The sequence below is a fragment of the Mastigoproctus giganteus genome, chromosome 6 (genome assembly GCF_048544385.1).
Source record: "Mastigoproctus giganteus isolate SK-2022 chromosome 6, ASM4854438v1, whole genome shotgun sequence".
NCBI lineage: Eukaryota > Metazoa > Arthropoda > Arachnida > Uropygi > Thelyphonidae > Mastigoproctus > Mastigoproctus giganteus.
In genome coordinates, this window is record NC_143580.1 from 225939636 (window position 1) to 225963135 (window position 23500).

At 36.4% G+C, this 23500-nt stretch overlaps 1 protein-coding gene across 1 annotated transcript in view; it reads right to left on the reverse strand.

Moving 5' to 3' along the window:
* The window catches only part of LOC150085042 (uncharacterized), a 186146-nt gene that overhangs the window by 140865 nt on the left and 21781 nt on the right, over nt 1-23500 (reverse strand). Inside the window, exon 2 of the mRNA XM_090376441.1 lies at nt 3794-3919. Coding sequence (XP_090232567.1) covers nt 3794-3910 — 117 coding nt within the window. The 5' untranslated portion in view covers nt 3911-3919. The remainder of the gene's footprint in view (nt 1-3793; nt 3920-23500) is intronic.

A 23500-nucleotide genomic window follows, 5' to 3' on the forward strand; every position in this document is an offset into this window, starting at 1 on the left:
CAGAGAACTTCATATCCAACTGCACAATTACCACATTGTTGTATCCAAACTGGTCAGACAAGATTTCCCTTAAACTCATGCTGTGTATGAAGTATAACTGCAGCCTTGCCTAGATGATCCTGGATTACTTTTTTGACCCAGGGACTCTATTACTTTTCCTGGAACAGAAGTTAAAACTTACAGGTCTGTAACTGCTTGTCACCCTTCGAAACCCTTTTGTGAATTGGGGACCTCTCCTGAATCCAAGGATGCTCTCATAATTATGGCTGAGTGTGCTTACTTCCTTCAACACCTCCTTTAATATAATTAGATAGATCTAGTGGTGTGCTGGAGCTGGCTTGGGCAAGCAGATTGTTAAATTTTCAAGAATTTTGCAAGCCAGTTGTTAAACTGACAATGGCTATAAACTGTAGAGTGGCAGGCACTTCAATCCACTATAGCTAGCGACATTTGGGCAATAAGGTTGTATGTGGTGACAAGGAAAATCCTGCCAGAGCACATTTATTTTGGCATGCTTTGTGCTTCCTTTTTTCCGTCCCCTTCCCTTTGCAGCAGCCTATGTAGGGATTATCTCTGCTAGCAATTTTACAGGAAAATTATTTTCAACAAACGTCTGCTTAATTTTGCCTGTAGGATAATTTTGGCTATATGGAAATTACAATAAAATGAATATTTTATTATTTTTTGAAATTTTTGTAAATCAGTAAAACTTACAATAATACACACATTCTTTGGTCTTATTTTTTTTAGTAAGCTGGTTGGTTGTTAAAAATTTACCAATACACTCGATTGCTTTCTTACATTTGACAGTTGATAATCCTGCTCAGCAACCTGAGCAGGATTATCAACAGTCAAACCATCAATATCAAATGGACCAATCTGATTGATCCCCTTCCTTCTAGTGTTTACTTAAGTAAAGAACTCCTTGCTGTTTTTCTTAGCATCCTTTACCAAAGATTTCTCATAACCTGCTTTCACTTGCCTAACCTCCTTTGTGACTTGATTACAGACTAGTTTATATCTGTTGTTGTTGTTATTTGGTTTTTTAGAAGCATTAGCAACTAAGGCCATATTGCTCTGGTATATGCGGTGGTCATTCCCTGACCTTTCTGCATCCTCTGTATTTGGTGGTGACGAGTTTATAACTACCACAGGCTTTGTGTCACCTGATAATTTATATGCATCCCATGCATTTTTCTTCTCTGCCATGAGTGAGTTCATCTGACATCCATTTAGACCTAAACCTTGAAGAATATTTCTTAGCTGGTATGAAAAGTCTAATAGCTTCTATGATTAATTCCTTGAATGCTTCCCATTTAGAATTTATTGATGGTAACATCATCAGTTGGTCCCACCATATAGAATTTTAAAAACATCTGACACCAATGTAGTCCCCTTTACAAAAACAAAAACCCTTCCCTTTAACCCTGAGAGTAGTTTCCTCTTTTAAGTAAATCCCAAATCAATACACTGTGATCATTACCACCTAGTGGTTCTTTTATCTGCAGATTCTTAATGCATGAATAATCACTTCTATCAGATCAAGAGTTTTTTTTTTTTTTTTTTTGGGGGTAGTTGTTGGCGCATCGGCTTCTGTGGCCATAATGCACCTACCAAGGTTTTTGCAGTACTTTGATCCAAGCCTGAGGTGGGATTCGAACCCGTGACCTTTGGGTTGCCAAGGCAGGCACGTTACCCACCCAGCTAGCCCGGTCGTCATCAAGAGTATTACTCCCTCTTGTTGGCTCTCTAACACACTGCTGAAGAAAACAGTCGTCCCACAAAAGTCTTATTAGTCTGTGAATGACCAATCCATAAGTTCCAGTCAACATCTGGAAAGTTAAAATCCCCCTCCCCCCATCATAAGATTACAAATTAATTTATTGGCCCATTCTATCTCTCTGTACAGTTGTTCACTGTACTCATGCCATCCATATCAACTGGATGTACTGCCTTAGATTTTATATACTGTACATCACAATTATTCTTTGTTAATTTCTTCTCATTTAATTTTTAGCATACTTTATTTAATGCCTTCTTGTCATTGGACTGGCTGCATCAGAGTTAGCCACTGTGTATATTCTGGGCAATAAAATGAATGATTTTTATTTGTATTTTTCTTTTCAATTGTCTTATGAATGTTGTTATTTTATTTTTCTGTTTTTTGTTAACTATAATTAACTTTGGTTAAGAGGCATCTAGAACAGACTTCATTTAAACATAATTCATTTCCAGAGGCTTTGATAACAGAAGTGCTGCTGTATTTGTATTTATTCATTATGTCACTGCAAAACTAAATTATATATGCTCCATTGCAGGAGTGAATAAGATCCATATAGGCCAAGGGACATTTACAGAAAACAAAAAGAATAGTTCATGATGATGAGGAGAGGGGTCTACATTTTAACCCAACACTGGCTAATTACGATCTCAAATGGGAAGGGGGAGAAGAAAAAAATCTTTGAAAGATTTTTTCAGTCAAACTAAATTTGAAACCAGACCTTTTTAAAGATGTGAGTAGTAGCTAACTGTATATTGGTATAGCCTAAAGGTGCAAGTAGTAGCTAAATTACTTCTCGCACCTTTACACTATACCAATATGGAGGTCAAAGTATCAAAATTTCTTACAGCAGCAAGCACACATGTGAATGTACACAGATAGGCATAATCACAAATAAGGAATTTCCCACTGAAGTTTTAGAAATTGTATGTAAACTAAAAGTTTAGTTTTAATCTAATTTTTAAAAAATTAAAAAAGTTTTAATCTAAATATCAGGAAAAGAATTTTCAGACCATCCTTATGAATTGAATATTGTGGACATACATTAACTAAGTTAAAGTCAAACACCTTCTAGCAAACTTTTGATTTTTTTTTCATAATGCCTGCCACTGGCTAAAGTTTTTATGAATAATATTAGCATTAGCAGAGGCATATGATGCAAGAAAGCAAGCTTATACAGCATCAACCAAGGAAAAAAAAAAAAAAAAACCTTCCCATTTCACCCATCCATTCACTCCAAATGTTTGTCTAGTTCTGCCTTGAATTTATTTAAGTCAACTTCTACAATGACAGATGGAAGTTTGTTCCAGCAGTCAACCACCCGCAGGCTAAAGGCAAATTTCTGCACATCTATTCAACAACTGTCTTTCCTCAAATTGAATTTATGTCCCCTTAGGCAATTAATCTGGCCAAGAGGAAGAATTCTATCAGCATTGAGCTTGCTCAAACCATTCAATCAAATCACCTTGCAGGTGCCTAATCTCCAGACATTAATTTGCAAAATTTAAGCCTTTCTTCACAAGAGCAACCCTTTGTTCCATTCACTGATCTTGTTGCCCTTCTCTATACTCATTCCAGCAGCTCTACATCCTTCCTAAAATGTGGCCTCCAGACCTGTATACAGTACTCAAGGTGTGGCCTGACCATTGCCTTATACAATGTTATCTATACACAATTTTTTAGAAAATTTTTTTTAATACTTAAAATTAATTAGACAAAATAAAAAGAATAAGCAAAAGTGACTAAACATAACAGTAGTGAATAGGTTTAGGTTGTTTAGATTAAGATATCAGACAGATAAGATCATGAAGAATTAGTCTATGATGCCTGTAATTATATGTACTCTTTGGTCAGTTCCCTTTTTATGCAGGACAAAAAACCAAAATATCTGAACCTAAATAAGTATGCTTTACAAACAGTGGGAATGGATATAACTCAAATTACGAAAATAGAAATTACAAAATGAAATCATAAAATTCTATTTATCTAAAGCTTAGAAAGTATATTCCTTACTTGCAGAGTAATGTCACACTCCTCTCGACCAACAAACATCATGCCTCTCATCAGAGGATGAATTTTTCCATCCTTACGAACCAACAGCCAACTTTCATCCTTCATTTTCCAATCCATTGATGAAATCTGTAAAATAAAATATATTTCAAAAAAAAAAAAAGAAAAAAAATTAGTATGTTTTTGCTGCTGCATCAATACCAAAAATATTCTACTCACCAAACTGTGTTCGACTGAATTATACTTCCTAAACAATATCAATTTGTTTTTCAAAGTGACCTGCTATTAAAACTTAAAGGAACACAGACAGAAAATGGAAATGATGGTTGGTTTACTGATCAGCAGGTTGTTTGGAGGATTTTTGGTGCAATGACTACTTAGTGACTGCATGACAGTTTATATGAGCCTGCCATCACACACGGTTTATCATGTATTATACCTTACAAATGTGTTTATAGGCTGAAAAATTTTCCATAACAAATAACTCATGGGAAACCCTACTCCTTGTGCCTCAGGTCAGCTAATTTCAAGCCCTGACTGAAGAGGCCTATAAGAAATGGGAAAATATATACTGTTACTATTTGTAATATACTGTAATCTATCACACTACTCTCAAACTCAAGTGTACATGCAATGCATAATGCATGTATATCTTTTCTGAGTTCATTTTTAAAACAAAAGGGAGAAAAAATGGTTTTAATTACTCATAGTGACAAGGGGTACTGAATATCATGATAATTACATAAATTACTGAATATTACATAAATTTAAAAAAAAACTCGCATTTCAAATTGCAGAAAATGGAACAAATAAAAAAAATCTAGTGTGGGTAAAACCCAAGATAATAAATTAAATATTAAAATTTTATAATTTAAAATAAACCCTATATTTTGTGCATGTAATGTGCAAGGCTTATGGGGTAGAATTTTTTTCAACAGTCTTTGCTTGTTAATAAGAGGGATGAAATACACTTAAATTGAGGGGGGGGGCAAGATTTTTTGCTGATGCTATCAAGGCAGTGTTAAGTGTGTCGGAAAACTGCTAGCTGGAGGGGGGGGGTATACACTGACTAAGAGATTGACAGCACCGACTGGCAGAGTTACAAGTGATCCTTGCACTGCTTCTATAGGAACACAGAACAGCCTGGAAAATGAGGTGCCGGAGATTAAGCCCTTGTGGGGATCCTTCATGGAACAAGCAAATACATGGACTGTGTTAGGGTTATTAGGAGTAAACACATTTGCATGCAACTTCCATGTATGCCAAATGCTAGGAGCATAGTAAGTAAATTTGATGAATTTGAAGTATTCAAGTCATCAAATGCTGACAATGTTTTTTTTTTTTTTTTTTTTTGCCAGTGTAGCAAAAGTCTGTGGTTTCCTTACACTATATGGCAAATACTATTACTATTGTGGAGATATTGGACACAGTGTCACTCAGACATAACAGATGCAGAATCTGAACACAATAAGCACAATGCATAGAGAAAGTACAGACAGGGCAGGAGAGGGGAAGGAGCTATACCTTACACTTTATTATGTTCTTAATTAAAATGCACATAAAATCTAAGGCTGTGCATCCAGCTGACATGACTGACCAGTGTAATGTGGAGCCAATCTGGTGTGAAATAAGCACTGGTGGAAAAAAAAAAAAAAAAAAAAAAAAAAGAGTAAGAGTGCGTTATATCAAGACGCCCGGTCAGCGTGAAGAGGAAAAGACCAAACCCTCCAGCATATGACAGCACAACAAAACAAATGGCCCTCAGTCCCCAGCAGCTTTCGCTCTCCCTCTTATGGCAGCGAGAGGATCAGAGTGGAAGCAGAGGGTGCTAAGAATCTCTGGATACGACCAGGTTGCCATGCACGAAAACTGAACTTGGCCTGTTATAACGTAAGATCACTCATCGGTGAAGACAGAATATTAGAGCTGGAAAAGTAATTAGAAAATGTGAATTGGAATATCATCGGTTTGGCTGAAACAAGAAGAAGAAATGAATCACTTATAAGTTTATCAAGTGGAAATCTGCTGTACACCAATGGAAACAGTGAAAGGAGTGAAGGTGGAGTTGGGTTTCTGGTCCATAAAGATTTTAAAAACAACATTTTGGAATTCAAAAGTACATCACCAAGGGTGTCAAGACTAATACTCAAGATTTCTAAGAGGTACAAGCTAAAGATTATAATGATTTATGCACCAACATTGAGCCATGATGATGAAGAGGTTGAAGAAATGTACACCGAAATTGAGAGTCTTCTAGATGAGCAGAAAACCCACTACACTATTATTACGGGGAACTTAAATGCTAAAGTTGGAAAAAGACAAAACAGCGCAGAAAGGGGAACTATAGGAAATTTTGGAATTAGTGAAAGAAATGAAAGAGGTGAAAGACTTGTGGAATTTGCAGAATCTCAAGGACTGTCAGTAATGAACACTTTTTTCAAGAAAAGGGTGAACAGAAAGTGGACATGGAAGAGTCCAAATGGATTAACTACTAATGAAATCGACTTCATCCTCACTAACAGAAGATATATTGTGAATGATGTTACCGTCCTGAATAAGGTAAATGTTGGAAGTGATCACAGAATGATAAGATGTACACTTGATATAGATGTAGGAAAGGAAAGGAAAAAACTGACTCAAGTAAATAATACAAAGGTCTTTGAGATAACAGAAGAGGAGAAAAAGCAGTATGTACTGGAACTTAAGAACAAGTTTGAGCTTCTGCAGACTGCTCAGGACCAAGATATCGACGAGGAATATTACAACTTTCTGAAAGTGATAAAGCCCAAGAAACCTATAGGGAAAAAGAAATCCGAAGAAGAAAAAATTAGTCAAGAAACACTTGTCACTATGAACCTAATACGACAAATGAAAAGCAAGAAAAACACTGACAGGGAGAAAATTGAGTATACTGAGTTATGCAAAGCCATTAGAAAGAGACTCAGAGAGGACATAAGAAGATTTAACACAAGAAAAGTAGAACAAGCATTAAGGGAAAACAAAGGATTTAAATCAGCAGCCATGAGCAGTAATACAGAAAGACAAATGATACTGAAACTGAAGAATAGCGATGGTGTACTTATAAACAGCAGAGAAGGCATAATTCAAATAGCAGAAGACTACTATAGAGAATTATACAAGGAGCAGGGGAATGATGCCAGCAGTGGGGAAGATGGATTGCAAAGTAGCAACATATACGACATACCCGATATTCTTCCTGATGAAGTAGAACAGGCATTGAAGAATCAGAAAGCCCCGGGGGAAAATGAAGTTACTGTAGAGTTGTTAAAATTGGGAGGAAGAGACATAACACAAAAACTGGCAAGGCTCTTCACACAAAGTGCATTAGAAAAGGTGTGATGCCTAAGCAGTGGAATAATGCAATCATAGTTTTGCTGCATAAGAAAGGAGATAAATCAGAAATTATAGACCAATTAGCTTGTTATCCCACATCTACAAGTTGTTCACAAGGATCATTACTAACAGATTAGAAAAGAATACTTGATGAGAATCAACCGAAAGAGCAAGCTGGCTTTAGGACAGGATTCTCAACTATGGATCACCTTCACGTAATATCACAGCTAATGGAGAAAGGAAATGAATATAAAACACCATTATGCCTGGCATTTGTGGATTATGAAAAGGCATTTGACTCCATACAGCATAAGGCAATGTTTCGGGCACTGGAAAGACAAGGCAATGGATACCCCATATATTATGATTTTGAAGAAAATATATGAGAGTGCTACCTCCTTTATTAGACTAGACAAAGACAGTAGGAAATTTAAAATTGAGAAAGGAGTTCGACAAGGAGACACAATATCTCCGAAACCGTTTACTGCTGCCCTTTGAGGTTGTTGTTTTTTGGTTTTTTAGGAGCATTAGCAAACTAAGGCCATATTGCTCCGGGCATATGCAGTGGTCATTCTCTGACCTTTCCGCATCCTCCGTATTTGGTGATAATGGGCTTGAACCCCGGTCTAATCAAGAAGCATCTGCTACGCACTGCTGCTCCTGCCCACCTGGCTATGGAGATGCCCATTGCCCTTGAAGCTTTCAGAAGATTAGACTGCTCGCAGAAAGGAGTCAATGTGAACAGAGAGTACCTACACCATTTACGATTTGCAGATGACATTGTGGTCATAAGCATTATCCCAAAGAATTAGAGGAAAATCTTAATCAGTTATGAACAGTTAGTAAGGATTTTGGACTAAAGATGAATATGGCTAAAACAAAAGTAATGGTGAACAAGTATGCCACAGAAAGGGAAATAATGATTGAAGGAGCAGTAATTGAAAATGTGGAGTGTTTTGGATGGATAGCATTCAGAAAATATAGTCACATACTGAAGAGCAATATCCCAATTTGTCTGAAACATAAAATAATGAACCAATGTATACTCCCCACCATGACTTATGGAAGTGAAACTTGGGCACTCACCAAAAGAATGGAAGAGAAGCTGAGAACTACACAGTGAAGAATGGAACAAATTATATTAGGAATCAGACTGTTAGATAAGAAGAGAAACACATGGATTAGGCAGCAAACTCAAGTAAAGGACATTCTTATCAAAATTAAAATGGTCTTGGACAGGACACATAGCTCGAAGACATGATGACAGATGGACTAAGAAAATAACAGAATGGTATCCAAGAGGAGCTAGAAGAAAACCTGGAAGACAAAGGCGGAGATGGATAGATGAAATTCATGAGTTTGTGGGTAGTAAATGGGATGGCCAGTGCTCAAAACAGAAGAACTGGAAAGTTGCTGGAGAGGCCTTCATCCTGCAGTGGATTGAAAATGGCTGATGATGATGATGATATGCCTAATGATTGTGATGGGTATAATGAGAAATTATACAGACATATACAGTGAGCCAGTAAACCAGAATGTTTTATAGTACGGGATTTTAACTTCCCAGATATTGACTAGAACCTGTGGTTTGGTCACTCACACAATAACAAGAAGTCAGTGGATTTATTGCATGAATGTTTCCTACAATCAGCGCGTTGGAGAGAAAAAGCAATACTCATGATCTGATTATCAGCAGTGACCCTTCATGCATTAAGAAATCTGCAGATAAAAGATCCACTGGTGGCAGTGATCAATGAAGATGGGATTTACTTGTAACTGTCAGGAGGAGAGAGAAGGAATTTTTGCTTTCATAACCAAAAGCTACAGTGATCTCGAATAGTGTTTATATTCACTACAGTAGGAACAACGAATGAAATTACAAACAGCAAATTTTAAATGGGAAGTATTCAGGAATGTAACTGTAGTAGCTCTTAGGCCTTTTAAATCAATTAAGGCCAACCAGGCTAGCCGGGTGGGTAAAAAGTGCCTGCCTGGCAACCCAAAGGTCTTGGGTTTGAATCCCGGCTCGGGCTTGGATATCACGATGGTGCCGCACTATCCGGTTGGATCTCACGGCCACGACACATGAAGGAAGCAGGAAAATCTGGTTCCTTTGTGTATTGCTCACATCATACAATAAAAATAAAAAAAAAATCAATTAAGAGATGCTGGTCAAGGATTAGACCTAAATGGAAGTCAGACAGATGTACCAATGATAATCATGGTAGAGAAAAAATAATGCATTGGGATGCAAGTAAATTATCAGGTGACTAGCATTAGTAGAGGCACATGATGTAAGAAAGCAAGCTTATACAACATCAGCCATAAAAAAAAAGCCTTATTCACTGATCCATTCATTCCAAATGTTTGCCTAGTTCTGCCTTGAATTTATTTAAGCTATCAACTTCCACAACAACAGATGGAAGTTTGTTCCAGCAGTTAACTACCAGCTGGCTAAAGGCAAACTTACGCACATCTATTCTACAACTGTCTTTCCTCAGCTTGAATCTAAACCCCCTCAGTTTGGAATCTGAGCAAGAGGAAGAATCCCATCAGCATTAAGCTTGCTCAATCCATTCAAGGTCTTACACACCTCAATCAGATCACCTCACAGGTGCCTAGTCTCCAGAAGCTGCAATTTGCAGAATTTAAGCCTTTCTTCATAAAAGCACCCCTTTGTTGCCTTCACCAGTCTTGTTGTCCTTCTCTGCACTGGTTCTAGCAACTCTACATCCTTCCTAAAATGAGGCTTCCAGACCTGTACGCAGTACTCAAGGTGTGGCCCGACCAGTGCCTTATACAAGGAGATAATCACCTCCTTATCCCTGCTCGCAAAATTCCTGTATACCATTGACAACAAGACCCCATGACCTACTTTGGCAGCCTGTCTTCACTGCTCAGAAAACTTCATATCTGACTGCACAATTACCCCAAGGTCTCTTTCATTCTCCACTATCCTGAGTGTAACACCACATAGTTGTTACATTTCTCTTGGGTTATTGCTACCCATATGCAGTACTTTGCATTTGTCAATGTTAAACTTCAATTGCCACTTCTCAGCCCATCTACCCAACTTTTCCAGATCATGTTGCAGCGGTATACTGTCATTAACAACCCTGCCAACCTTTGTATCATCTACAAACTTTGACATTAAGCTTTTTGCATTTGTCAATATTAAAATTTAGTTTCCATCTCTTAGCCCATTTGTCCACTTTTCTATATCCTGTTTCAGTAGCATACTATCATTACCACCTGATATGCCTCCATCAATATCGTTCATAAATATACAAAACAACAATGGACCCAACACCAAACCCTGAGAGACACCACTAATAACTTAAGTCCACGTAGAGCAGTACCCATTGATCACCACTCTGTCTTCTCCCACTCAACCATCCTTTTATCCATTGTAGTAACTTGCCTCCAATGTCACACTGCTCCAATTTGTGCAGCAGTCTTCCATGTGCGACAGTATCAAAAACTTTTCTGAAATCCAAGTATATGATACTAAAATTATTTTTTGCATCTAGTTCCTTTGTGACCACATCATAGTATCCAATCAAATTAGTCAGACAAGACTCCCCCTTGACAAACCCATGCTGTGTCTGAATTTTTGCTGCAGTCTTGTCTAAATGATCCTGCAATGCTTTTTTAACCAGTGACTCCATTATTTTCCCTGGAATAGAAGTCAAACTAACAGGTCTGCAATTACTTGTGTCACCCTCTGATCCCCCTTTTGTGAATTGGAGGTACATTTGCAAATCTCCAGTCAATGGGGACTTGCCCCCAAATCCAAGGATGCTCTCATAATTATGGCCACGGTTTTGTTTACTTCCTTTGCTGCCTCCTTTAATATAACTGGATATATCCCATCCACCCCAGGTGCCTTTCTTATGTTTAACTTCAACAATTTCTCCTCCACTTTGCTCTTAGTTATTACAAAATTATTTAACTCCCTGTTAGAGTTTGATAAACATCTGGCCCTCTCCTCTTTGAATAACTCCTCATGTGTGAATGTAGATGCAAAATACTCCTTTTTTTCGGTAGCTATCTGAGAATGACCATCTACAGTCAAACCTCTGATATCAAGTGGACCAATCTGATTCACACCCTTCCTTTTAGAGTTTATATAAGTAAAGAAGTCTTTGCTGCTTTTCTTTGCATCCTTTGCCAAAGATTTTTCATAATCTGCTTTTGCTTGCCTAACCTCCTTTGTGACTTGATTTCAGACTAGCTTGTATCTACCATAGGCTTCTGTGTCGCCTGACAATTTATGTGCATCCCATGTATTTTTCTTCTCTGCCACGAGTCTCAGTTCATCTCAGTTCATCCATTTGGGCCTGAGCCTAGAGCAGTATTTCTTAGTTGGTGCAAGAAGCCTAGTAGCTTCCAAGATTACTTCCTTGAATGCTTCTCATTTAGAATTTGCTGTTGGTAACATCATCAGTTGGTCCCACTGTATAGATCCTAAAAAATCTCTGAGACCACTGTAGTCACCTTTACAAAAGCAAAAACCCTTATATCTACTGTAGAGAAGCCTACAGTAGATATAAACTAGTTTGCACTCAGGTCACAAAGTAGGTTAGGCAGATTACAAGAAATCTCTGGCAGAGAATGCAAAGATCTCTTTACTTTTGTAAACACCAGAAGGAAGGAAGGAGATAAATCACGTTGGTCCACTAGATATGAATGGTTTTACCATTGCTGAACTTGCTCAGGTTACTGACAAACTGAATAGGTATTTTTTATTTGCACATGAAGAATATTTTAGGGGAGGTGATGCCACAAATGTATCAAATTCTAATAAGAAGCTAAATGATTTTGTGATAACTGAGAAGAAAGCAGAAGAGAAATTGTTGAAGCTAAATGTTAAAAAAAAGGCATTTGGGATGATAGGATCTATTCAATTATATTAATTATTTATTATTTGGTTTTTAGGAGCATTAGCAACTAAGGCTATATTGCTCCGGGGATATGCGGTGGTTATTCCCTGACCTTTCCGCATTCTCCGTATTTGATGGTCAGGGGCTCGAACCCCGGTCTAATCAAGAAGCGTGTGCTCCTGCCCACCTGACTACTGAGGCCCCACAATCAATTATATTAAGGGATACAAGCAAAAGAAGTAAGCAAACCTTTAGCCCTAATTATGGAAGCTTTCTTATGGACTAGAGATGTGTGTGAATACATCAATAATTCCCAAAGTGGGATCAAAGGGTGAGATTAGCAATTACAGACCACCAGTTAGTTTGACTTCTGTTCTGTTTGTTTGTTTGTTTATGGGCTTTATGGCAGACTTCTGTTCTAGGGAAAATAATGGAATCATGCAGGACCATTTAGACCGGAATGCATTTATACTGGAGTCACAACACGGATTTGTTAGAAGGCATACTGTTTGCCTGCATATTATCTGATTGGATACTATGACACAGTGACAAAAACTGTATGCAAAAATCATTTTGCCATCATATATTTAGATTTCCTCCATAGCCAAGTGGTTATGGGGGGGGGGGGGAATACAGCAGCACACGCTCTTTGAGTAGACCGGGGTTCAAGCCTCTGACTGCTAAATACAATCGATCTGCCACTGGACCAGCGTGGCAGATTATGGTCAATTTCCCTCAACATGAATCATTGAAGAGGCTTCCCTCCTGCAGTGGATTCATAATGGCTGCAGTTTACCTTTTATTTAGATTTCAGAAAAGCTTTTAATGCCGTCACACATAAAAGACTGCTGCACAAATTAGAGAAGTCTGCATTAAACACATGCTACCCTTATAGATAAGGTGATGGTTGAGAGGGAGAAGACAGTTGTTTTCAATGGGCATTGCTCTTCTAGGATAAATGTTATTAGTGGTGTCTCCCAAGCATTCAGTGCAGGGCCCATTGTTTTCAATATTTATTAATAACATTTATGAAGATGCATCTGACCTAATGTCCAAGTTTGCAAATGATACTAGGTTGGTAAGACCATTAATGACAGTAGTCAGGGTATGCTACTACAACAAGATCTAGACAAATTAGGCAGATGGGTTGAGAACTGGCAACTGAAGTTGAACATTGACAAATCAAATCACAGATACTTCATATGGGTAGCAGTAATTCCAGATAAGTGTACCAACTGTGTGGTACAGCACTAGGGTAGTACAGAATGAAAAAAAGACCTGGGGTAATTATGCAGTAAGATATGCAATTCTCTGAGAAGTGCAGACAGGTAACTGTCAGATCAGCTCATGGAATTTTGTCAATGATATAGAGGAATTTTGCCAGTTCAGATAAGGAGGTGATTATTCCAATTTTCAAGCAGGATAGTTAGGCCACATCTTGAGTACTACATAAGTCTGGAGGCCTCATTTGCAGAAGAATGTAGATCTGTGAGCATGCACAGAGAAGAGTAACAAGGTTAGTGAAGGGAACAATAGTATGCTCTTACCAGGAAAGGCCTTAGTTTTGGAAACTGCAGCATCACTTATGTGAAGATCTCACTGGGATATTTAAGCCTCTGAATGGATTGAGTAAGCTCAGTGTCATAAGCTCAACTGAATGGATTCAATAAGCTCATAACCTCATGTTCATAGTGCTTAGACTATACACATGAGGGGGAATAAATACAAATTAAGAAAGGATGGTTGCAGGATAGATGTGCAGAAATTTGTATTCATCCAGTGGGTAGCTGATTGTTGGAACAAATGTCTATTGGTTATTGTGGGAGTGGGTAGTTTGAATAAATTCAAGGAAGAACTATACAAATTATTGGAGAGGATGGCCAGTTGAGGTGGGAAGGGTATTTTTTGGCTGATGATATATAAGCTTGTTTTCTTGCATCATTTGCCACTACTAATACATAATAACCATAAAACAGTGTTTTGGAAACTTTGAAAGAAAATATTAAAGCAATTAAAAGGAGTACAATCTATAATCATTCACAGAAGGTTTATCAATGGCAGATAAAATTATGGTTAAAGAAAGGATGAATAATAAGAGTGAAATGGCTTGGAAAAGTCAATATAAAGAGGTACTGATCTGCTAACACTGATCTGATGCAGTTGTTTTTGATTAGTGGGTTGCAACTGACCTTGTGGGATCTCATTTTTATACGCTATATATTGTCACATAAAAGTAAATTTTAAATATAGCTAACATAGTAAATAAGAAAGTGTTTCCTGAAGTAGTTTCAATTTACAGCTTTTGATTATATATATATATATATATACACACACATTTACAACATCATTTTATATCACAACATACTTTTTTAGAAAATTATTGAAATTTAACCTTAAAAACAAGTTTTCCACTAAAAATCCAGAAAATACAAACAGGATAAAATAGCCCAGAAATAAACAATAGCATTTTATTAAGGTCACATAAGTAGGAACTCCACCCAGAGAAGAGGGTCTCAAGGGAACAGTAAAAGGAAACGCCCAAATGCTTAAATTATTAAACACGTCACACAAAGATAATTGTAGAGCATGTGAATCCATACAGCACTTATAAAAGAATAATTTTACTGCACATGACAATGTATATCAAAACAGAAGTTAAGGATACATAAAATAGCATTATAGTTCAAATGCTATTAAAAACAAAGAACTTAGTTTATTATAGCAAAATAAGAAACATTAGTGGCCTGTAGAAAAAAAGCAAACAACACCTGCTCTATTATGTTTATTAGCAGAGTTAAACAACATGTGACTATGCTAAAATCTTATGTTTCATAGCAAAAGAACAAACTCCAGCTTCATTATTATTAGCCATATGGTGCAAGGATTTATGAGGAGCTGACAGAGTATTGCAATAATTTCAAACAAATGACATCATCAAAGGGTTATTCTACCACTTGTTTAACACATTAATCTGCATAATGCTAATAAAAATAGTTTCTGGGGGCAGCAATTTTTTTTTTTTGAAAATATAATTATGCCACGACAAACATACATGGTAGAAAAACCTGAAACCAAAATCATATTTGCATCTACAAGGCCATCTAGATTCATTTTATGTGGAGGGATACACTAGTAGAGTAATACCACTCAAGTGATAGTGAACTGTGACATAAAATGTTGTGCTACATGCCCTAATACTTGAGAAAAAAAAAAAGAAAAAAAAAAGAAAAAAAAAGCTGTGTCATGCTGATTATTAATATATTAAAAGTAAGACTGTTGTGAAGCCTGTTTCAGGGCCTACTGGTGCCTCATTAATGACAATCACTAAACTGAATAGTGAAAAAGATGTATAAACATAAAATAAGGTTGATACTATTTAGTTTTTTTTTTTTTTTTTTTTTGGCATTTATATGCATGTCAAAAAAAGGCACAAAAAAAGGACATAGTAATTTTATTTTTATTATATATATATATATATATAAAAAATTGGATTTTTGAAGAATTACTTAAAACATTAATTAATAATGTCAAAAAGGTGTGGCTATTTACAAAGTAGCCATATCTTTTAATATTAAATCAATTTTTCTCTGGGAATATATATTTTACACAAGAGAAGTGTTGTTCGGGTGCTTGTGCACAACTAGGAAAAATCTGGCAGCACATCTTCGGAGATGTATTTACCAAGATGACCTGGTGACTTTACACATTGACTTTTCTGCATTTGCATTTCTATTGTAAACTCTTAATTCATTGTTAACTCTTAGCAGAATAAATTTATAATGAGATTATTCTTTCATATTTATAATTTTATATATTTCTTCAGCATATGGATGCAATGCTCTTGAAGAAATATGCATACATATCAGATATTTTAGAACGTAGCTACCTCACATAAAGAGAGGGAAATAGAAAACAAATTCAAAATTAACCAATCTATGGTGTCTGGAATCAAGAATAAATACATTTTTCATGGCTCTCTTGATACACTGTGAAAAGGAAATTGAGGCAGAAAGAAATGTACATTAATTGAAGATCATTTTCTGCTAAGAGAAATCAAGAAAAAAAAAAAGTGTAAGAGTACTTCTGATTTGAGAAGATTTTTGAAGTAATATGGTGGTGTTCTACATGACAGCACAATAAGAAAATGCACAAAAAAAACCTGTAAGATGTCACTACTGATACCACACATGAAAGAAAGTGCTTGGACATGGTCTTATGCCTACTGGACTATAGAAAACTGAAAAAAATGTAAGCTACACTTATTAAAAAAAAAAAAATGATTGTGCGTGTGTGTGTAAGTATTTTTTTTTTCACCAGTTGGAAAAAATATTTGACTACCAGTTATCACTAGGGATATACAGACAGCACACATACATTGCAATTAAAATATTGAAGTGACTACCAAAAGGTAAAATTTAAATATTTATTTGTAGTATTTAATTGCATTTTATAATTTTTTGAATCTAAAAAAAAATTGACAGCAGCTGAAAAGTAACAATTAAATGTTAAGGAATGCAATGAAAGGGAAAGGTGTCAATGTTCCACCCAGGTGAATTAATAGGGTTTCTGTAAAAGAAGGGTGGGGTGAACAAGTCCAGATAACTAACTTTCAACCAGATATGGGGGAGGGAGACCTGCTTTCTGCTTTTCCCTGCCCTACAGTGAGGGGCGGCATGAGTAAGACATGTCTGCTGTATTAGTCATCACCCATTTAAGTTTAGTCTATTGTGCAGCCTAACAATTCAAAAGTAAGTGAAATGTTTTTTGTGGCCTTGGTTAGTATTAAATAATTTGTTAATCCATTAACATTATTAAAAATTCATTATGATTCAATATGAAATGCCTTGTACATACTGAGCAACATAAGACTGTTGATCCAAATAAATGAAAATATATAACCTAATAGAGAGAAAAATAAAGCCGACACATGCATATGGACCAATAAGTTTAAGTTGTCTAAACTCTAAGAAATGGCAGCAAGAGAGGCTAAAGACCAGCAGTAAATTACTAGACAAGTGGTTAGGAATCACTGTCCTCAGAAAACCTGGGTAACGTGTTCAAGGGATCCATCATACAGAATTTTAGCATACATACAGTGAGTATTAAGATATTAAGTCACCTAAATACACAAAAATTTAATTTCTCTCACTAGATAGATATGGTTATTGGCCATAGCAAATGGAGTGATTGCTCCACCCACCCTAATTTCATTCTGCAAAAGGGAAAGAAGGAGGAATTTAGCTGTAATTGGTATGCTTGATCATAACAATGCTATGCCATGATACTTCAAAGCAAGATAATCCTAATTTAGGCAAAACTGAAAGAATCGTACAAAGGGTACTAGGAAAGTTTTGCAATACAGCTTTGTTTATTTAATTTTTTCAAAGTAATTTCCTCTACATTCAATACACCTCTCCATCCTCCGAAACCAATCTTTAAACCAGTTCTGCCAAGTTTCACTAGGGAGTAAAGCACACTCGTTGTCCCAAACCTGTAGAAGGTCCTCATCACTGGAAAATCGCCTCCCTTTTAGCTTCATTTTCACATGCAGGAACAGTGCAAAGTCACAGGGAGCAACTTTCGTCACCTGTCACGATGTTGTTCACATACCGAGATTGTCCCTTATCAAACTTTTTTAACATCTCCCGGCACCAAGTCACACGTCGTGTCATCTGCTCTTCAGTCAGTTGATGCGGCACCCAGAGAGAACAAAGTTTCTTCAAGTGCAAATGATCTTGCAGAATCGAACGAATTGCTGGTGCATTTAGGCCCAAAGTATCCTCTATCTGTTGGTAGGTCACTCGCCTGTTTTCGTCAAGCATTTTCCTCACAGCAGTAACGTTTTCCTCCGTAACTGACATTCGTGGCCTTCCCGGCCTCTCAGAATCCTCCAGAGTGAAATTTCCCCTTTGGAATTCTCTATACCACCTGAATATCGTTGTACGATGTGGACAATCATCATCTAGTGCAAGAGTCATTTCTTCTAAGCACTGGTCTATGGTTATACCGCAAAACTGTCCTTATCTCATTTTGTGACCACGATGCCATCGCAAGCACTTTACACTCTCACTACTAATGAATAACTGAGCCCATCGACTTGGCGCGGCGGCTACTATGCACGTATGAACATGTCTCAACATGCAGCTTCCTGTGATTCATTGTTGCGTCATATTGCAAAACTTTCCTAGTACCCTTTGTACTAGCTACTTAACCAAGTTTAAGAAATTCATTAAAATTACACACCTTCAACTAGGACTTTAATTACATAGCTCCACTTAATGTAACAATTAACTATTACATTAATTGTAACACTTAATGTAACAACTTAAAAAAGGGGGGGGGATTTCACTTATAAGTCAGTAATTAAAAAATTAATAAACAAGGTAGAAAGGAAAGCAAGGAAAAATTAATAAGAAATACAAAAAACACAAAATAAGGGCACCAAACCATTACACAGATGGAATGACTAAGTATGTAGCAAGAGGAGTTATGTTCTTTGTTTTCAACTTTAATCCTTAGGCTTATTTATTTTAGTTGATTCTTAACACAATGCTGTGTAATATACTTGCATCTTTAATACTGTGTTGAAAAATGAGACTGGAAAAGTTGGTTTAAAATGAAAATATGTTCCCATTATGTCACAGTCAGGAAAATGTGTCCACTGCCATGCTACTATGATTAGCATTAGTTGAGGCATATGATGCAAGAAAGCAAGCTTATACAGCATCAGCCAAAAAAAAAAAAAAAATTCCCATTTTGCCCATCCGGTCACTCCAAATGTTTGTCAAGCTCAGCCTTATATTTATTTAAGCTATCAACTTCCACAACAACAGATGGAAGTCTGTTCCAGCAAACAACTACCCACTGGCTAAAGGCAAACTTCCACACATCTATTCTACAAATGTCTTTCTTCAATTTATGTCGCCTCAGGTTCTTAATTTGAACAAGCAGAAGTATCCCGTCAGCACTGAGCCTGCTCAAACCATTCAAGGCCTTATACACCTCAATCAGATCACCTCGAAGGTGCCTAGTCTCCAGATGCAGCAACTTGCAAAACTTAAGGCTTTCTTCATAAGTACATCCCTTTGTTCCTCTCACCAATCTTGTTTCCCTTCTCTGTACTCATTCTAGCAAATCTACATTTTCCTAAAATGAGGACTCCAGACCTGTACACAGTACTCAAGGTGTGGCCTGACCATTGCCTTATACAAAGGGATAATCATCTCCTTGTCTCTGCTAGCAAAATTCCTATATATCATTAACAAAACTCCATGATCTGCTGGGGCAGCCTGCTGCACTGCTCAGAGAACTTCATATCTGACTGCACAATTACTCCCAGGTCTTTTTCTTTCTCCACCTCCCTGAGTTCAGTACCACACAATTGGTACGTTTCTCTTGGGTTACTGCTACCCATATGCAGTACTTTGCATTTGTCAATATTAAACTTCGGTTGCCACTTCTCAACCCATCTGCCTAACTTTTCTAGACCCTGTTGCAGTAGCCTACTGTGTTTAGTGTCATTAACAACCCTGCCAACCTTTGTATCATCTGCCCACTTGGACATTAAGCCTGATACCCCTTCATTGATAAATACACAAAACAACAATGGGCCTAGCACCAAACACTGGGGACTCCACTAATAACATTAGTCCATGTAGAACGGTCTCCGTTTATTACCACTCTCTCCCATCTTCCACTCAATCATCCCTTTATCCATTGCAGCAACTTGCCCTTAATGCCATACCTCCAATCTGTACAGCAGTCTTCATGTGCAACAGTATCAAAAGCTTTCCCGAAATCCAAGTATATGATATCAAAATTATTTTTTTGCATCCAGTTCCTTTGTGACCACATCATTGTGTCACCCATTAAACCACCTTTTTGAATTGGGGATACATTTGCACATCTACAGTCCATGGAACCTCACCAGAATCTAAGAATGCTCTCATAATTAAGGCTAAGGGTTTGCTAACTTCCCTCGCTGCCTCCTTCAATATAACTGGATAGATTCCATCAACCCCAGATTCCTTTTTTATGTTTAACTTCAACAATTTTTCCTCCACTTTGCTCTCAGTTATTACAAAATCACTTAGATCCCTGTTAGAGTTTGATACACATCTGTCCTCCCCTTCCTTACAGAATTCCTCATGTGTGAATTTAGACGCAAAATGCTCATTCAGTTTATCAGCTACTTAAAGCAGGATCACCAATAGTCGAACGATCTATGTTAAGGGGACCAATCTGATTCATCCCCTTCCTTCTAGAGTTTACATAAGTAAAGAACTGTTTGTTGTTTTTCTTTGCATCCTTTGCCAAAGAGTTCTGGTAACCTGCCTTTGCCTGCTTAACCTCCTTTGTGACTTGATTACAGACTAGCTTATATCTGCCGTAGGCTTCTGTGTCCCCTGATAATTTATATGCATCCCATGCATTTTTCTTCTCTGCCACAAGCCTCATCATTTCATCTGACATCAATTTAGGTCTGAATCTAGAACAGTATTTCTTAGTTGGTATAAAAAGCCGAGTAGCCTCCAAGATTAAGTCCTGAAAAATTGATTAGTCGTGTTGAACATACCTTGTGGTGACGAAGATACATGACCTTTTGTGTTTCTGCAAATGTATTCAAAATCAGTCTGAAATGGTGAAATCAAAAAAAAAATTATTTTCTCAGATACAAGAAATGACAAAGGATTCAATGTAGTAGTGGCATGTGATGCAAGAAAGCAAGAGTATGAGCTTATGCAGCATCAGCCAAAAAAAAAAAAAAAAAAAAAAAATCACACCATTCCCTCCTAATGCCTGTCCAGTTCCTCCTTAAATTTATTCAACCTATCAACTTCCACAACGACAGATGGAAGTTTGTTCTAGCAATTTGTTCCAGCAAACCACCCGCTGGCTAAAGGCAAATTTCCGCACATCTATTCTACATCTGTCTTTTCTTAATTTGAATTTATGCCACCTTAAGTTCTTAATCTGAACAAGTGGAAGGATCCCATCAGAATTCAGCGGGGATAATTACCGCTGGTGGACAAAATTCCTGTTTATCACTGACAAAATCCCACATGCTGTCTGAGTAGCCTTATAACATCTTCAGTAGTGCTGAGTATGTTACCCTGCAGTTCATAATTTAACCTGGGATTACTAGGATACAAATGCAAACCTTCCATTTATTGGTGCTCAAACATAATTATCATTTTCAGATAAGTTATGTAATTTATGGAAATCTTTGTATCAACATACCCTGGTTATCGTTGTTAACAACCCTACTTGCCATAATATCTCAGCAAGTTTTCACCTGAAACATAATAGTTATGCATATTTTTTACCTCTCATAAATACAATACTTTGCCTCCTGCATGCATATTTCATACAAACATAATACAATCATCAATGTCATTAACAAAGTTATAAATAATGTGAGCCTACAGCACAAAATCCTAAAGAGCATCACTTGTAACACTGGACCACTTGATGTATTTTCCATTTATAATTATTCTTTGTCCTTTACCTGTTAACCATCCTTTCTTCCAGCATTGTAACCTGTTCCCCAACTTATGCACAAGACATTCATGTACACTGTATCAAAGGTCTTTCAAAAATCTAAGTAAATTATATAAAAGTTATTCCTTGCATCCAGTTCCTTTGTAACCACCTCTATGGCGATGCATCCTTAATTATAGATTACAAAATTTTCCTTGCCACACTGGTCAGACTTGGATGACTATAGTTTTGAAATACAGTCCTGACAGAAGTCAGACTTATAGCTTTTGAAATATCTCTGCCATACCTGTTAGATAAAGGTGAGTAAGTTCACATTTTCAATCTTCTGGAACTTCATCAGTGTTTAAAGAAGGGACGTTCTTACATTTTTTCAATATATGGGGTCATTAATACTGATCTAGCGCTCTCCTTGTAGTGGGCCATTCCTGCCCTTTTACTGTTTGTATATGCAATGAATTTTTTACCAGATTTCTTGGCCTTCTTTGTCAATTACTTTCAGTAATCTGCCTTAGCTTGTTACAACTGATGAGTAAATTGATAACAAACCAGTTTATACATTTCATACTGAACTGGATCTCTGTGACCTGTAGATATCTCAAATGGTATTCTTTTCTTAATACTAATTTCACCACTTTTTGATCATTCATTTTTAAAAACACATGAAATGAAAGCACTTCAACTGTGTAAAGCTTAGAATATATTTATTACTAATAAGAGACTAAAAATCATATGTTTTGCAAATGTTTTCTCCTCCACTTCTTCAGTGATTGTAATCTTGCTATTACACCATCCCAACAATAGCAAAAGACCAAACTGACTTCAACTTCATCTTTCGGCATTTTTTGATGGTGTAACAAGATTACAATCACTGAAGAAGAGTAGGAGAAAAAACATCTATGAAACATATGATTTATTAGTAATAAACAGATTCTAAACTACTTTACACAGGTGAGGTACTTTCATTTCAAGTACTTTGATCAAGATAACCTGTGTAACATACTGTTCAAACATTATATTAATCATGTCTGTATTTTTCTTTCCATCTTTTTAAAAGCAAAAACCATCTTTAATTATTTCACAGAGTAACATGCATTCATTAGGAAATGCAGCTGATTCCTGAATTGAACTCCAATGATGTTTAAGGCCAATATGAAAATGAAAGCCTTTATTCCAGGTCATCTCTAGGGCTTGTGCACGACCAATAATCAGCATTTGAAAGAATAATTTTTTTATAAAAAAAATAATACAATATCTGATAGCATTGTATAGGAACAAGAGCATATGGAATAACTCATAACATTGCCTCATAAAAAAACAAAAAAAAAAAAAAAAAAACAATTTTAATATAAGATATACAGGAACATGTATTAGAATCTAGAAACATGATCAAGTATAATTATAATTAGGAGAAAATATTTCTCTCTATATGTTTTGTATATTTTGTGTTCAAGTACAAAAACTTAAAATCCCCATGCTTTTACTGCAAGTGTGGGAACAGGTGTGGTCACATGCTCATAACAACCCACCTGAGCTGGCATTGCCCTTAGCATTAATAACTAATATTCTTGGATACACCACATACCAATTGGTTATACTAGGTTTACAATAAAAAAATAATAATAATAATTGAATGAGAATTATTATTATTAATTGATAAATAAAAAAAATAAAAGAACTGTAGATTAAGAAATCAAATACAGTACTTAAAAATATTCAAATCATTTTGCTGATTTTTACTTTTCTCAAATCTGTCTCAGTATAAGCAGCATTAAAATGTAACCAAGTTCATACCAAAATGAATATCTCCAGAAGGGTGCCCATGCTTGAAAGTCTTTCAACTACACAGAAGTTTGACACACCATGATACAATAATAAAACTCATGGAAGTGAGCAGCAGTATTTCTCAAGGGCACAAATAGCAGTTTTGAAAAATGGTATATTTCTGTCAGAATTATTATATGCCTATCCATTT